The 17,206-nt window shown below is 40.7% G+C and overlaps 1 protein-coding gene across 2 annotated transcripts in view; it reads right to left on the bottom strand.

The window, feature by feature from the left end:
- Window positions 1-212: 212 nt before the first annotated feature.
- The window catches only part of LOC107381862 (globoside alpha-1,3-N-acetylgalactosaminyltransferase 1), a 41,925-nt gene continuing 24,931 nt past the window's right edge, over window positions 213-17,206 (bottom strand). The window contains exons 1-11 of one of the 2 annotated variants that reach the window (XM_015953781.3): window positions 14,551-15,356; window positions 12,534-12,575; window positions 12,284-12,400; window positions 10,440-10,472; window positions 10,119-10,253; window positions 9,905-10,013; window positions 8,704-8,817; window positions 8,491-8,607; window positions 1,494-1,627; window positions 1,286-1,363; window positions 213-1,193 (exon numbers count right to left, since the gene is read on the bottom strand). In XM_015953781.3, the coding sequence (XP_015809267.1) occupies window positions 1,046-1,193; window positions 1,286-1,363; window positions 1,494-1,627; window positions 8,491-8,607; window positions 8,704-8,817; window positions 9,905-10,013; window positions 10,119-10,253; window positions 10,440-10,472; window positions 12,284-12,400; window positions 12,534-12,575; window positions 14,551-14,612 (1,089 nt within the window). In that variant the 5' untranslated portion in view covers window positions 14,613-15,356 and the 3' untranslated portion in view covers window positions 213-1,045. Of the gene's footprint in view, window positions 1,194-1,285; window positions 1,364-1,493; window positions 1,628-8,490; window positions 8,608-8,703; window positions 8,818-9,904; window positions 10,014-10,118; window positions 10,254-10,439; window positions 10,473-12,283; window positions 12,401-12,533; window positions 12,576-14,550; window positions 15,357-17,206 lie in introns of those variants that run through there. The other variant, XM_054732190.2, reaches the window with a different exon arrangement.

The following is a 17,206-nucleotide window of genomic DNA, read 5'->3' as shown; positions in this document are numbered from 1 at the left end:
ACACTTTGGTAGAACATGAACATTGAAACACACGTTGGCGGTTCCTGATGACATATCTCAACGTTTTTTGACATTGAGAAACACCCCCCTCAACTGCTATTCATTGTGTGTGTGTGTGTGTGTGTGTGTGTGTGTGTGTGTGTGTGTGTGTGTGTGTGTGTGTGTGTGTGTGTGTGTGTGTGTGCGCGCAAGTAGTAGTTGAGATTGGGGGGGGGGGGGGGGGGGCAGGCTGGTGCTGAACACAAGCAAAGGGGTCATTAATGAAAAACGGTTAGGAACCACTGCTTTATAACATGTGCCTGCAGTGGATTACCAACATAATCTCTTATATATTTGGCTTTCATTTATTGGTGGGCTCATCACCCAATGCATTTTCAAGAAAGTGTATCATTGTATTTCATGTCACTTATCGTGACAGTGTTTTGATGAATGAAAAAAATAAAAAGACTCAATATAGATTATATGTGCTATTTTATATTTTACTGGCGCTTTAGCTCACCTAGTAAGACGTCGGATTCTCGTGCTGAGAACTCGGGTTCGATTCTGGATGTGAGCATAATTTATTATGGGCTGCGCAGTGGTTAGAGCTGTTGCCTTGCAGCGAGAAGGTCCTGGGTTCGATTCCCGGCTTGGGATCTTTCTGCATGGAGTATGCATGTTCTCCCTGTGCATGCGTGGGTTCTCTCCGGGTACTCCGGCTTCCTCCCACAGTCCAAAAACATGACTGTTAGGTTGACTGGTCTGTCTAAATTGTCCTTAGGTGTGAGTGTGTGTGCATGATTGTTTGTCCCGTGTGTCTCTGTGTTGCCCTGCGATGAACTGGCTCTCTGTCCAGGGTGTACCCCGCCTATTTGCCCGTTGACTGCTGGAGATAGGCATCAGCCCCCCCACCCCCCGCCCCGCGACCCTGCGTGGACAAAGCGGGTTCAGAAGATGGATGGATGGACTTTATATTTTACTTTCTTCCTCCCTGCACCCACAGACACACATTGTAAAAACCCACACCAATGATTCAAACTTGCAAAGTCCTGAGTGGTTGGTGACATCAGTTTCCACCATTTGGTCGTACTTCTGCGTAATTCTTAACCAACTGGGAGATCCTGACCACTTTGATGTCTGCAGGTACTTTATCATAATCTGACCACAGGTATTCTGCAGACAGTACTTTGGTTGGTTTGTTGTATAACAAGTACCTGAGAGTAGAAAAGAAATGACAGATGTAAAATTTATGTATTTCTTTAATCTTAGATAGATGATGATGTTGGTAAGTTGTGTAACACTGTACCTGTTAAGGTGACTCTCCTCCTGCCACACAGCTTCAATGTTGTTTTTAGCATCTTCCTGTGACTGTTCGTAGCAGTACCTGATAAAATACCAGAGAGGAAACTGAGACTAATCACAGCTGCTGGCTGTATTAATAATGACATAAAATAACCATAGTTTTGAAAACAAAGTGTTTTTTAAAGGCCAGAAATATAAATTAGTGTTCCTACTTGACAAGCTTGTACATCTCCTCCAGATATCCACCCCAGACAGCAGCAGTGTAATAGTAGTCTCCTTCACCAGCAGGGATGTAGGCCTTGGACAGCGGCCGACGCTCATAAGGAAAACTGTCTCTTGGTGTGTTCTGAGTGGGAAATAAAGGAGAAAACAAAAAACTATTTAGATAGAACAAATGAATTTAGGGAAATGTTTAAACCATTTTGAAGTGAGTTCCTGCAATAATTGCTATCTTAACTGATGTATGGATTCCTGAGTAGTGGTTGTTCATAGAAATAGAACTTATAATAATAATAAACTTATTCTTTATTTGTCAAGATTACATCTATGAAATCCCAACATCAGAACCTACGATATAATCAAAACTGTATATAAAAGTTAGAACTGTATGTCTGCATAAAGTTTGTAAATATCAATTTAACGTGTGTTTGCATGTAGGAGTTGGGGTAGCGGGCGGGTCCTGGCTTGTCTTGAGGCAGTTTCCCATCTGGGCCAGCACCGACCGGGCTGGGCAATGTTGGGTCGTCTCCTGCACCGATAGGGTTTGTTCGCACACACTTCTCAGGAATAGGGACATCTCCAAGCACGTGGACAGAAGATGAACGGAAAAGTCCAGCCGTGTGCGTGTGTGAGAAGTCTGTGCGGGTCTTTACTCCACACAAAAATTGTATAAGGCGATGAGTAAACAGTGTATGGTGTGATCTGTTCGTATTGAATTCAAAGTCCAACTAAATACAAACTGCTAAGCTGTTTGCCTCATTACAACATTTAGAAAATGAAAGTATTAATAGTTGTATTATGTGTCCCCCCCTCTCATGTTTGAGCAGTTATCATAGCTGTTTTGTCTCTTGGACATATGAAAACATTTATTTTCAGCTGCTGTGATTTTTACTTAATCCTGTCAAAAGCAAACAGATCTTTCAGGTTGTTGGTCAGCATGAATGCAGCTAATGATGAAGTTATATGGAGTCAAAATGTGGAATAAATTAAGTACTGAAATCAAGAATACCAAAACAATATATACCTTAAATAAACATATCAAAAATGAAATGCTTAGTTTAAATGATGCTATGAGATAGACGTATTTATGAAGTGGAGAGAATGAAAGGGAAAACACACATTGTATTGTCTACTTTGTTTCTTTTTAGTTATTTTTTGTGTATAAGAAAAAAGTATATATTTTTTGTGTGCGTATTTGTTTTCTCTCCATTTTTTGCCAAAGTTAAAACAATAAATCAGGTCAGACATTTTTTAACTATAACTTTGTTGTCATTTGTATTTATTTTGGTTAAGGGGAACAGATAACATAAGTTTTGCTTCTTTCTGTTCCTTTTTCATTTTTTTAGTTTTGCAAACCTGTTTTGTTTTTTTATTTGTAAATAAATGAAAATAAACTTAAAAGTTTAGAATATTTTGACAGATCAGTTTAGACTACATATCCACCGATATGGGTTTTTCTAATGGAGGTCACTGTACGCTGATGGTTGACATGCTGCCCACTTTCATTGCTGATGTCGAGACATTTTCTACCTTGTTTTCATGCTAAAATGTTACTAATAACAGTGGATGCAAAACATTACTGACCAGATGACATGATGTCACAGACAGGAACCATGAGAAAAAAAGGAGGAGGAAGGAGACAAGAAACTTGAGAGGTGGAAAGGCAGGAGAGGAGAGAAAGAAGCCAACAAGGACAGGTGTGTGCATCTCAAAATGTAGATGAAACACTGCATCAGTCTCTGAAATATTGACTGTGGTATCTCTGGCATAATGAGTCACGTGGGGCATAGCAACTCAACACTGAGGGGCAGCATTAGCTCAGGGGGTAGAGTGGGTTGCCATGTGATCAGATGGTCATGGGTTTGATCCCAGCTCTAGCCAGGGGTATTCTGCTGTTGTGTCCTTGGGCAAGACACTTCACCCAACTTGCCTGTGTTGGTGGTGGTCAGAGGGGGCCGATGGCCCAAAATTGCAGCCTCGCCTCTGTCAGACCGCCCCAGGGATGCTGTGGCCACATGGTAGCTTACCATCACCGGCAGTGTGTGAATGTGAGAATGCGTGAATAATGGAAAGTGCTTTGGGTGAAGAGAACAGAGCTATATAAATCTAATCCATTAATATTATTACCTACTAATTCTTGACTGAGACAGAACAGTAAAATCATCAGGAATGACTGTTTATGATTCGGTTATGAAACAATCCTGGCTTGGGGATAAATGCTTACATATTAACATAAGTAAGAAATTTAGTTATTGACAATGTTATGAAATGTCTAAAAAGTGCAATTGGGTGGCATTGACGTGGGAAAGGCTGACTCTTACATTAGAGAAGAGCCTATAAACTAAAAAACTACAACACCAGTGGACTTATCTTCTGTTTTTTTTTCACATCCACGACAGATTTAATGCAGGACTTTGATCAGGAGAGTGAGACGTTGATAGCAGGGGAAAGGGAGCCAGTGGGCTCGTGCATCTTAAGAGAAAAGGGTTATGCACGCCACAGCATGGAAACAAATTTCTAAATATTTTGCCTTGGCCCCCAAAAGAACTTGAAATGTCCCTGGGTGTGGGACTGAATTCATCTCCTCACGCTTATACTGTAACTCTCTTTTCACGTGTCTGAGCAAAACCCCCCTGAAGCGTCTGCAGGTGGTTCAGAATGCATGTGCTCGGCTTCTGACCAAGTCCTCCAAACACACCCACATCACCCCGCTTCTCCTCCAGCTTCATTGGCTGGCAGTCAACTTCAGGGTTCATTACAAGACCCGGGTTCTGGTCTATAGGGCCTTACATGGACAAGCACCATCTTGCATTGGTGATCTTCTCAGTCCCTACACCCCCAGCAGGTCCCTGAGGTCCAGTGATCAAAGCCTACTGGTTGTGCAACGCACCAGGCTAAAGACCAAAGGTGACAGATCATTTGCTGCTGTGGCCCCCAGACTCTGGAACTCTCTCCCCCTGAGCCTGAGATCAGTGGACTCAGTGGACTCCTTTAAAAACCAGCTGAAAACTCACTTGTTCAAGCTGGCTTTGGTGTGACCTTCATCACCCTCTTCTTGTTCTGCTCTCCCTGCCTATAGAGCTCCGGACGTCACGTGACTCTCAGAGAGTAGACGCCATGTTGGCAGGCAACAAATGTAAACAAAATGAACGGGATCGGCTTGGATTTTACTTCGTCAGAGTTTACTACACACTTTAAAACTGAAGAAATTGTTTTATATAGTCAGAAATTAAATAGACTAAACATCTCCGACCCTTACCGTGCCCCTGGGATACTTTTTAAAAATGCCAGAAGCTGTCGGAGCGGACTTCTTACCGGACCTGGCCGGGGAACCTCTTGGGATTCCTCCGGAGGAGCTGGCTCAAGTGGCTGGGGAGAGGGAAGTCTGGGCCTCTCGACGCTACTGCCCCCGCAACCCGACTCCGGATAAGCGGATCTGACAATTGATCAACCATTGCTTAAAAATTAAATACAGCTTAGCCGGTTAATTGCTGTCATCATAAAACACGCAGAACTCACGAGGCAACATTTTACGTGATGTTTACTTGTTACTATGAGTAATAAGACAGAAAAAGCCACGCCAAAACAAGTTTAGGAAGCCCACTAAGAATCATAATGAAAGCATTTAAAATAAATACCACACACAGTTGAGGAAACGTTGGTTTAAGTACCTAATATGAAGTGGTCGCTGCATAAGTGAAAACCTTTACTCTCGGGGTCCCACAGCTTCATTTTAGCCCAGTCACTAGCGCCTTTTATTACAATGATCCAACTTTTGCGACGCTCCGGATCTTGGGGAATCCTGTAGATGGCTCATTCCTTATGTCATCCGCGTCTGTTCTGCATCCTGGGGCACAACAGGAATCTACCATATTTCCCATCTGATTGAGTTTTCTGACAATAACAAATACTCCAGCTGCGGGCTTCTGCCTGCCAATATGGCGCCGTTTCGATTTGAACTGTTGCATGCTGGGAGAAGTGACGTCAACTCCCTGAGCTCTATTCCACCTTCCTCAGGATTCACTAATTTCCCTATTTCCTCTTCACTCTCTCTCTTTCTTCACATTTTTAATCACAATTGTCTACTTTTTTTGCTTATTTCAATATATTTTTAATCATTTTCTAAATTCTTTTTTATATTTTTACATTTTTTGTTTTTGTGAAGCGCCTTGTGATTTTTATCTTGAGAGGTGCTATAGAAAATATGTTTTCTTCTTCTTCTTCTTCTTCAGGCACAAAAAAAAGACAGAAAGCAACATAGAATGTGAACCGACAGGAATGATCACAAGTTAATTATATATTTCCAAGTTAGCTCCCAGACAAGTACACACAGTACCTAGCTTGGAGTCGTGCTTCAGTTTTGGCAGTAGAATTAGCGATGAACTAGATCAGGGCTATTCAAGTTCGGGCCTCGAGGGCCGGTATTCAGCTCGTTTTAGAGGTTTCTCTGGTCCAACCAGTGCTTAATTTGTAAATCTAACGTTCCCGGAAAACAAATACTGACGGCAAACCAAGGTTCACTAAAGGCCAAACAGATGCCGGAACACGTCAGCTCGTCTGGTCATACCACCTTCTCGAAAATCCTCGATTGTAGGATTTCCCGCCTTTAACTGCTGCTTGTTTGATGTTGAGATTTGGTCTTTGTGGTCCTAACAGTTTTGTTGCCATTTTATCCGTGTTGGTATGACGAATAAATGGAAATGCTTTGAAAGAGACAAAAGTGTTGCTCCGGCAGCTCGCCATGATGGAAATGGTTTGCCGCTCTGCGCGTGCCCTTAAAGCTACCTGCATTGGGGAGTAACGCATGATATAGGCATATAGAGAGACGTCCCGCCAGCCCCTAGAAGCTGCGTTGTCGCTCCGGGAAGTCGGGGGGGGGGGGGGGGGGGGGGGGGGGGGAAGCATTTACATTACATTCAATGAGGGTGATGGGGGTGATCTTACTGAACTTACAACCACGCGAACCAAAGATGTTTCAATCGGGACATCGTCCAGGTTTCCCAGTAAACGAAGAGAGGGGGAAGTTGGGATATGACATTTCAGACACTTTGACAGGTCTTCACATACTCTACCCCAAAATTCCTGAACAGGTGGACAGGACCACAGTGCGTGGATGTAATTGTCAGGAATGTTGTTTGTGCAGTGTGTGCAGGTATCAGATGACACAAACCCTATCCTGAACATCCAATGACCTGAATGATATCTGAACACATTTAAAACAAATGTTTTAAAACCAGTGCGTCAGGATTATTGTCTCTGCTCTCTGATTCCTAACAACGGTTCACATTCCTACATTTTAACCCAACAGCATAACAGTTTAAGCCCATCTAAATGTTTAGGAGCATCACTGCTGATGCTCAAGAGCAGAACTGGGTTATTCATTTTAATTTTGTTGGCTCATGAAAACTCAAAACACTGCAGCCTTATGGAAAAAACATTACTGACACTAAAACTTAAATAATAAATTAAACAAACACATTCTTTATTTCTATTTAAATATTGTGTAGAATACTCTTTATGCTCTCTGAGAGTCCATTCTGTTAAAGAAAGAAAACCATAAATTTCGTCAGTGGATATCTACAGAGTGATGCACAGATCTGCATCAATAAATTATAAACATTATTGTGATTATCAGTAAAGTAAAAAAATGACATCAGTCTGGGGATTATTGTTTTACAAAATCTGGGGCAGCTGAGATTTTGTCCCATAGCCATAAAATAAATGATGTTATCTGAAACTCACTCCAGTAGCTCAGAGTACATGTCTGACCTATAAATGCATTTGTTAGAGATTAATACTTTGTTTATTGTTTTGTAAAATTTAAAACAAATATCTTTGTCGACTACAACCTTTTTGAGATTTAGTCGACTAAAACTGAGACTAAAATGGGTTTTCGTCATAAAGACTCGGACTAAAACAAAGATGCCCGCCAAAAACAACACAGCTTACTAAGTATCTTTAAGTATTTGATTGATAGCAGATTTTAGTTTCTGTTAAACTCAAAATTTAATAATTTAACATGTTTTTAATTTGCATTTTGTAAGAATATATTTGGCGATATTGGCGTTAGTTTTCTGTGAAAATTATAATTGTTTTAACCCCTCTCTAATATAGTTGCTGGTTTGAGTTGTAAGTCATTCTGTGTTATAACTGAATGTTAAACTTGCTCTATTAAGATTGTGAAATGTATTTTTTTATGTTCTGTCTGTTTGCAGTTTTACAGTACTCCAGTAAATCAAGCCAACACAGAATGAAGCTTCCTGGTTTTTATTTAAGAATGTTAGCTATCTGCAAGTAAAGGCAGACTGTATGCAACTTTCTTTTAATCCTCCTGATGAGTAAATCATGCTCAGTGGTTAAAACTAATATATAAGCTTTTGCCATTGTGGTTTTGTTTTTTCTGGTGGTCCGTACCCTCGAGCAGACAGATTCAATTCTGGTCCTGGAGGCCCAGTATCCAACACATTTTAGTGGTTTCTCTGCTCCACGGAGCTACACACTTGATTCAGTGGTTGAATTACCTGTGTAGCAGCTCAACAGGCTTTGCAGGAACATGTTAATTACCTGTTGACTAAAATCAGGTGTGTTGAAACAGGATTTAAACTAAAACATGCTGAATACCGGCCTACCCTGTTTTCTCCATTTATTTATAATCGATCATGAGCATTTATTTATTAATTTTGAGTTAGCACGTGTCACATCGCAATGCATTGATTAAATGCTGAATTGGAACACCCCTAATATTGACTATACATAACTTATATAGATTTTTATACCGAAGCACACTTTCAATTGACCAAAATATTTTTTTAGTTAATCTCCCCATGGGATGACTTTGATTTGACGGTTAGAAAACAAGACATTTATTTGTAAAATTTGAGCATAACAGTATGCAGAACAGATTAAAGGTGGGGTAAATGTTTTTTTTTTTAACTATATAAAGACTTTAGTTAGAGTGATTTTGATTTAAGGGCAGAATAAAGGTGAAACCTTGTAGTAGGCTCGGTGGAGTACAGCTGACAGACGACTGAGAGACTCTGCTCCAAACCGGTTGTAGAAAATGCTGTCGATGTCCATCATGAATAGATAATCTGCCTCATTACGAATCTGAAACCATAGTTAAGGTGAAAAAAAAAAAAACAACTGGTGAATAGACAAAAACAGAAACTTCCGTGGATTATTCTGAGTGTAGACAGTATATACCCTTTGTTCAATGGAGACGGTGGCCCACTTCATCCGACCAAGAACAACATCCTGCCACCGGCTGGCAGGAGGGACAGATAGAATTGTGATGTTTCTGCCTGTACCCATTTCAATCTGAAAAGTCATAGAAATAATGTGAAACAGTACAACAATTAAAAATTTTAATTGCAAAATGCCTGTTAGGAAATGCTATAAGTGCCAAAGCTGATTAGTTTTCTTTTCCAAGGATAAGCTGCACAGGGTTAACAGACTAATCTAAGTCCAGATCAAATATTCTAAACCCCCCCCCCCCCCCCCCCCCCCAAAATGTCTGTGTCAAGCTCAGACTTGAAAATAGCCTAAAGGAAAGTTCAGTGTTGGAGTTGTTGCTTTTGGACCTGTCTGACAAATGTAGTTATGGAGATGTTTACTTTTTATCCCAGTGCAGTGCACATCCAAAACTAGGTAATACATTCTTATTTAGAATCAGCTCAAGTAAATACAAAACACATTTGAGACCTGCTTGGATGAGTCCTACCACACCTTTTCTGTTCCAACGAAAATAATGTTAAATATTTGGTTTCAGTGATGATTGGCATTCTCTTCAAGTAACGAAAGAGGTTTGGTGATAATCAAGAAACATTCTTTTTATTTCCTGGTTTAAAGTTCCTGGTTATATGTTCAAGACCTTTCTTTCATCACTGCAACCTTATTGGTTCCTAAAAATTCTCTTGTACACTTGCCATTCTTGCCTGGCGCCTAAATCAGTCTAAGTTTCACCTATCACAGGTTTAATCTACTTACGGTGGTGCCCAACCCTGGTTCTGGGGGCTCTTATCCAACATATTTAGATGTTTCTCTGCACACTTGATTTGAATATTTTGCTTGAAGACACGTTGAACAGTTAATTAACATGTGAGCTGGAGCAGAGAACCAACTAGATCATGTAGGATAAGACCAGAGTTGGACCTATCTACCATATATAGTTAGGTATTTAAGGGAAGTCTGTATTCTTTTCTAACCATAGTCAAAAAATATTTAAAGTTTATATAAAGTTTACTAATTATTTTATAATGTACAGGCAATTTTGTTTTTAGTCTTAGTTAATGTAATCTGTACTTCCTCTTGTACAAGAATTAGACATCAAATATTATTTATTCCCCAAAAAACAATAATGCAATATGCAAAGAAAAAATTTACTTAAATTAATAACACAACTCACCTTAGGAACTTCTTTCTCATTGTCTGTGAAAATATAGTAAGTGACTCTGAAGCCAATAAAGAAGAACTTTTCACCCGTCTCAAGAAAGCCCTTCAGAAAACGTGTGTATCTGTTCAGAAAAGATAGAGACGAGCAGAGATAACATCAAAATTGAGGGGAAGAAAAAAACCACTATTATTTAGGACAGCTAATGGTGGTAGTTCTGTGGACATACTTGCCAACAGCGAAAACCACCACAGCTATTCTTGGGTCCATTTCCCTGTAGATCTCATCAATGACCACTGGGTCAAATGTCCCTTCCCAGACCAAAGGAACATTCCAGTTTGTCACAGAGTTCACATCAGTGCGTCTTGGAAAACAATTTCATACAAAAGTAAATCGTTACTACTCTTTTGTGATGTTGAAACAACATTTTATTGTATTCACAATTTTACCATCTTACAGTTTCATACCGTGGTTTTAATATGAATCATAAAAAGACATTTGAATGTTTTTTAAGTTATTTGTTTTACACAGACACATGGAAAATGCTCACCCCTGTTGTGTGTTTGGCTGGGCATATTTGAGTCTGGAAGAGAAAAACATGGTCAGGGGTAAAGCAGGACTCATAGATTTCCTATGCAACTGCAGATAATGTAGAGCCTCACTCTGCTTATAATTACACCATTTTTTAATCAGGGATCTGCATCATGTTGTTAAGACAGGAGGGCAATAATAAAACATAACAGTTTAAACGTGAAGTCTGGGAAATGATAGTTTAAATAAAGATAAAACAAGAAAGCACAATCACGTGTTTGGTAGTGATGCCAGGGGCTCCAGAGCTCTATGCTCTGTCGTTACTCATCCTTTGACCTATATGGTCCTGTCCAGTTCTCCTAGAGTCTGTCTCCATGAGTCCTTTCCATGTTCTTGAGGCAAAACCCTGTAGCTACTTTAACACCGAAACAGCTGACATTGAATCTAATGGCTAGATCAATATTCCAGCACTTTAACAGACTTAACATCATATTAATATCCACAAAGTGCTCATTCAGTAATTTTATTAACCCTCTGGAGGCAGGCGTTGCAGGTTTGCAACAGTTAAAACCTACCTACCTGGTTACTCCACATACGTATTTCATGAGCATTTTTTAACTCAGAAGTACCCCTGAAGGACTTAGTTGTTCGTCCTTTTATCAAAACTTATTTTGAGCCTGAGAGGGTTAAACAGTTTTTTTAGCAAGAAGTCCACAATTTCCCTTGGTAGGAAAATTATGCAGTAATTTGGTTCACTCACACCCAGGAGGACAATGTTTGCATGAACTGTCAGGATCTGAGTTGAGTCAGCACCATTCTGTTCATTGCGCCTCAAGTATCTGCAGGTGGGCGGTTCCGGAGAGCGGCCAGCTGCAGGCTATTCCTAATCAACCGGTCCAGTGTTTATAAGGAGCTGGGAGATCACTTCACTTTGCCGGATGATTACTCACTTTGGGTAGCTCTTGCCAACTTGAGATAACGATAGCCATAGTCCTTGTTTTTGTGCCCACGTTAGTAAATGCTGTTAAATTTACTGAGCCTTGTCCTCGCCAGGAACTCTCGCCTCAGACCACCTCTATAACCTGGACATCACCTTCGAGTCAGATCTCCCTCCACCCCTGGACCGACCGGCTCTCCCACCACTCACCCCCCTTGGATTTTGGATAACTACAGATGCTGCTCACCCCAGTCCTGCCTGCCCTCCTAAGCTCCAGGATTTCTGCCCACAGTAAGAACCACAGAGACTGAGTCCTCATAGTTTTGTTCCTCTCTGCCCAACCCCTCACCATTGTTATCTCTAAAGACCCAGTCCCGGAGCTGTGCTCAGCATCACCTCCACGTCTGGCGGTACACCCTCAGTTGCCTTTTTAATAAATATTTGTTTTCTCCCTGATCTCCTCGTTTGATTCTGCATGTCTTGGGTCAGGAAAACTCCCCACAGTCATGACATGAATATTCAAATGAACATTTAAATTTTATTTAAATTGCTGTGTTCGGTAGACACTTTGCCTAAGAGGAAAAATAAAATGAGTGAATTTTTGTTCTCTGTCACATGCCATGCAAAATGTCCAGATCTCAGGTAAATTAATAGGTTGTAATAAAATTATTGCTATAAAAGAAATGTTTCACAAGGCTTTGTGCAAAAAAAGCTGATCACTTTGTTAAAGATTTTCACCACCTAAAGGAAATGTACTGTTTTTTAAAAGTCAACATTTCAGCAAATTCACGCCACAACAGGTGCAGTATTTATAAATGAACCGATTAATCATTTCTATTTTTTGAAGGGGATTTTAAATTTATGACGGCACATTTATCTAGATCTGAAGCAGTCATGTTCAATGGAACATAAAAGTTGCGTCTTACCCAGGCGTCATCACCAGGTCACCAATCTTCCACTTGCCTTGGTCCTTGCAGTCCTCAGACCCTTCAGTATTTTTTGTCTGAGTTTCCAAGTCAGGGGAAGGACAATCCTGATAAATTCTACGAGAAAAACACACGTGTAAAAATGATACATGATTGAATAATTTCATAAGATAAATGTGAATATTTCTAAATTAACAGATTGTTTTAATAAATTCTTCCCTTTTGCTGCAAAAACCTGAGCTGCTCTTACCGGATAGGTGGAAGGCTGTCTTTTATGTAAAAGTAGAATCCCCTGTAAAGACCCAAAGAAACCAGTTTATCAAGTCAGTAACGTTTAAAATACTCTTTTATTCACACTGCCATCAAAAGTGTCCAAATGCAAAACAGCAACAGAAACAGCATCATGTCTACACACCTATTACATTTTATTTATTTTAAGTTAAGCCAGAACAAACATTTTTGCTCAATCATAAATATTACTTTTACATAAAAGTTAGGAATATTTCTTTTAACATCATTCTTTCTTATTGGACACATTTTTATAAGGTAACTTTGATAAAAACTATTTTATTGACAGTTAAACTAACTTAAAAATGTATGTGTCTCCAAACCCTCTGTTTCTTTCAAGATATGTGTTCAGTAAACAAAATCCACCTTGTGCAACCAGATTTGGCGGAAGTCTTGTATGTGCCTGGAGGGAAGTGACAATTAAATGAATCATTGCGATGCACTTGCTTGGAACAAGCTGCACCCTGGATTCTTTTGTAGATGCCACATCATAGGAGGAATAGATTTAGTATGAGTCATACAAATCAACACTTAACAAAATGCCCCCGTCATTGTCAGTTTTGGTGAAGCCAACAATTACAAATTTGGGGGGTCATTCTGGACGCTTTTTTAAAATGGATGCACAGATAAATCAGGTAGTCAAGTCTTGTTTCTTTCAACTTCACTGGCTGGCCAAACTAAAATCTGTCCTGAACAAAAAAGATCTTCAGTCAGTTGTTCATGCCTTTGTAACGTCACATCTGGACTATGCCAACTCTCTCTTATATGGTATTCCCTCCTCTTCAGTGGTACGTCTCCAATTGGTTCAGAATGCTGCCGCAAGGTTCCTTACGGGCATAGACCGACGGCAGCATATCACCCCTGTTTTGGCAAATTTACACTGGCTTCCAGTTCGGTTTCGTATTAAGTTCAAAATTCTTCTGTTGGTTTACAAATCTATTCATGAAATGGCCCCCTCTTATTTGGCACATCTTTTGAGTCCCTATGTTCTGATGCGAACCCTGAGGTCCTCTGACCGGCACCTTCTGCTTGTCCCTCTTGCCCGCTATATGGCCCGTGGCGAACAGGCTTTTTCAATTTGTGTGCCTAAACTTTGGAACCAACTCCCCCTGGCGGTCCGACTTGCCCCCTCCCTTCCCACTTTTAAAGTGCATTTGAAGACTTATTTTTATTCCCTGGCCTTCCTGGCTGAGACTGTTTAACCCTTGTGCTTTCCTGTTTTTTTTTTTGTTATTATAGTTTTTATTTGTTTTATCTACTTTATGTTGCTGTATCTAGTTTGGTGACATATTGTCGTGTACAGCACTTTGGTTGGCATTGTCGTCGTTTTAATGTGCTTTATAAATAAAGGTTGATGGTGATGATGAAAATACATACTGCACATTAAATGAGTCTGTTTTCATTTGAAATGGGATGTTGGATTTTAGTAACTATTTCTTTCTCTCATCTTTCACACTTCACTAAAACGCACATTAAAATTGGCAAAATGGTGATCTATGATGCCTATATGTGCATCAAAATAATGGGCAACTACCTCCTTATGCTGCTGAAGCATATTTGTTGTCATTTAACTTGTTTTACTTTATCTTTGTTATGCATTTAATGTGAATAGCCTACTTTACTTTAAAAAAACACATCCTAAGTCAGGAACATAGCGTTAAACATACGTAAAAATGTGTGGCTGTGCAGCAAGTCATTGGATTTACATTAAAAAACACAAAATCCTACATATTCTGAAAATATAGATAGCCTACTTGATCATATAAATGTATCCATCTAAGGCACTTATAAGCAAGGCAGTTTCATGCTTGCAATTAGGCTATTCTCCCTGCATGAATTGTATGCAGCTTATTATTTAGGCTGAATATAGAAATACTTTTTGTACATATCCATTGACACCCCCCCCCCCCCCCAACACACACACACACACACACACACACACGGTTGCACTACGATAGGAAAATAAATAGAATACTTACACAGCAATAGCAATGAAAGCGCAGGCAAACAAAATGTGGGATTTTGGGGTGTTTCTCAGCATTTTAGATCCGATACAAGAGATAAATTATATTAATGTTAGGAATAGAATTAATTACAGACAGAAGCTAAACAAAATCTTCAAGAGTATTGTGATGTTGGTGACAGAGGGATGAACAGATGAGAGAAAGGGGGAGGAGTGGTTGATGAAGGGGTGGGGTGAAAGTAAAAATTGCTTAAGAGCAGATCATTACATTATTTTTTGTTTCACTGACAACAAAGCGGTGTCATTCTGACTGTTGTCTGTTTGCTATCTGTCCAGCCTCAAAAGATTATGTCGTGTCTTATCAGACACAAAGAAATGACAAGACAATACATTACAAAACACAAGAGTAACAATTGACAAGGTGCAGCGGTATAAAGAATAACATTTACTCAACTTACAAATGAAAAAATGTATGAACTTTTGTATTATTAGTTTTTAAACTTCTCAGTTAAAAACGCTCATGAAATACGTATGTAGAGTAACCAGGTAGGTAGGTTTTAACTGTTGCAGAGTATAAGGAACCACCCTTCGTCACGGTTTTTGACAGGTCTATTGTTCTTTGACCTTTATGCCCCAAACTACCTTTCATCAAACTTGGCAGGTGTATTGTTAGTAGTCCCCTTTTGTGATATGATCTTTAATGGCCCTATATGTCAAGAAATGAACTGATGACTGTTGTGTAATGACACTTGAAGTTAGGATTGATAACTGGTTTGTGTTAGCCTCACAACCCCTCCCTTTCACACGTGAGACCCCACATCCCTCCCTCCATACCTGCTTGCCTTTTTAAAAGCTTGGATCCATTTCAGCATCCATACAGACATTTGTCTCAGCTTCTCTTTATCCTAGTGTTAAATTTACAACAAAGGGGGTCACCATAGAGACATTTGTCTCATCAGCTCATTAGTCCACCCCATTGCTTCCTCTATCGCTCACTCACTCAATCACACAGGCATCCCATTCAATCCCTCTCCTCTCCTTAAGCCGAGCGTACACTGTGCGACTTTTTCACTTTTTTGAGCCGATTTTCCACTCGTGCGAGAATCCACGAGATCGGGGCGAGTTTTGCGCCGAGCGGTCGTGTAGTGTACAAGGGGTTACGAGAGGCGATTAACACCACGTGACCAGCTACCGATCAGCAGTCGTGAGGTCGCACGGACTTCTGGAGTGTTTAATATTTCGCTCGTCCCTCGTGAGGGTATCGCACTGTTGAAGCGGCGCTGCGAGCAGCTGCGACCCAAAAAGTATCAGAACCGCTAACGGTGCACGCGCAATCCTGTATCAACACCGCTCCCCGCTATTTCCCTAATAACACACGTTGTTCGTTTTAATTTCTACACGTTTTTTTACTCACAAAGATTGTCAAGAAAGCGTGTTTGTCGTGTTCATGTCAAATTAAACTGATCACAAAACACAGATTTACTTTCTTTATTTCGTTTTCCTCATCCAACCCCCATAAATCCCTGTGTGTCTTCCTGCAGCACTCCCGAAGGACAACAGGCAAGACAAGACAAAAAAGTCTGAAGTGTTGAGTAAAAACTCCTATTTTTAGCATATATTTTAGGTCCGACGTGTTGCTACCAGATGTACAGTGTGAGCAGTCAGATCGCATCCGAGAACTGGGTTGTACAGTGTGAGCACATGACTCGTGAGATCTGCCCTGCGAGGAGGTCGTAAAATTTGAGCTGAAGCTGAGTGCTACAAGTGAAAAAGTCGCACAGTGTACGCCCGGCTTTAGTGTCACATTTTGAACCATTCAGAATACAAATTTTACAACAGTGGAAGTCATCATTACACACACACACACACACACACACACACACACACACACACACACACACACACACACACACACACACACATTCAGGCATTTGTCTCAGCCACCCCCTATCTTCTCTTAAGCCCCCTTCAGACAGGCCATGAAAAACGGAAATGTTCCGGACTCTGTCCGTAAGAACTTTGTGTCTGAATACAAACATTCGGATAACGTTTTCCGTAATTTAACCGGACAACGCCCCTAGTAACAGGTCCGGACTTGTTACGGCCAAGGTGGCTGCTTCAGACTGGTGAGGTCGAGTTCCGGACAGGGAGGAGTGGGAGGCGGAGGGGACCGGGGGACGCTGTGTGCACCCAGATAGCCCGCTGCTGTAGTATGCGGTGAGCCATGGCAGCTCGCCTCCTACGGTACCGTCTCCGCGCGACGGAGCGCATCACACCGCTTCCATGATTCCTTTTAACCATTGAGCTTCATCATCCTGGTCTCTTGTGCATCTTCGTGTGCGCAGAATTATGCTTAACATAAGTCCGATCAGTGAGAGGATTTCTATCTCTTCGTCTGTCATGTTTGACAGAATGGCTTTATTTGAGTAAATGACGCATGTACGCCCGCCGCACCATCCCCCCCCCCCGACATCTGGAATTTTTCCCTGCTGTGTGAAGGCAGCCGAAAGGACAAGTTCCGGTACAAAAGTGGTGTGTCTGAAAACACAGTTCCGGTTAAAAACCGGATTGAATTGTCCACACATATTCCAGAATGTCTATCTGAAAAGGGCTTTACTCTCAGCTCACAAAGCATCGACTTACGTTTTGTTCTGTAAATGCATCCGATACAA

This window comes from Nothobranchius furzeri, chromosome 9 (genome assembly GCF_043380555.1).
Source record: "Nothobranchius furzeri strain GRZ-AD chromosome 9, NfurGRZ-RIMD1, whole genome shotgun sequence".
NCBI classification, from domain to species: Eukaryota; Metazoa; Chordata; class Actinopteri; order Cyprinodontiformes; family Nothobranchiidae; genus Nothobranchius; species Nothobranchius furzeri.
This window is presented reverse-complemented; position numbering and strand designations above follow the sequence as displayed.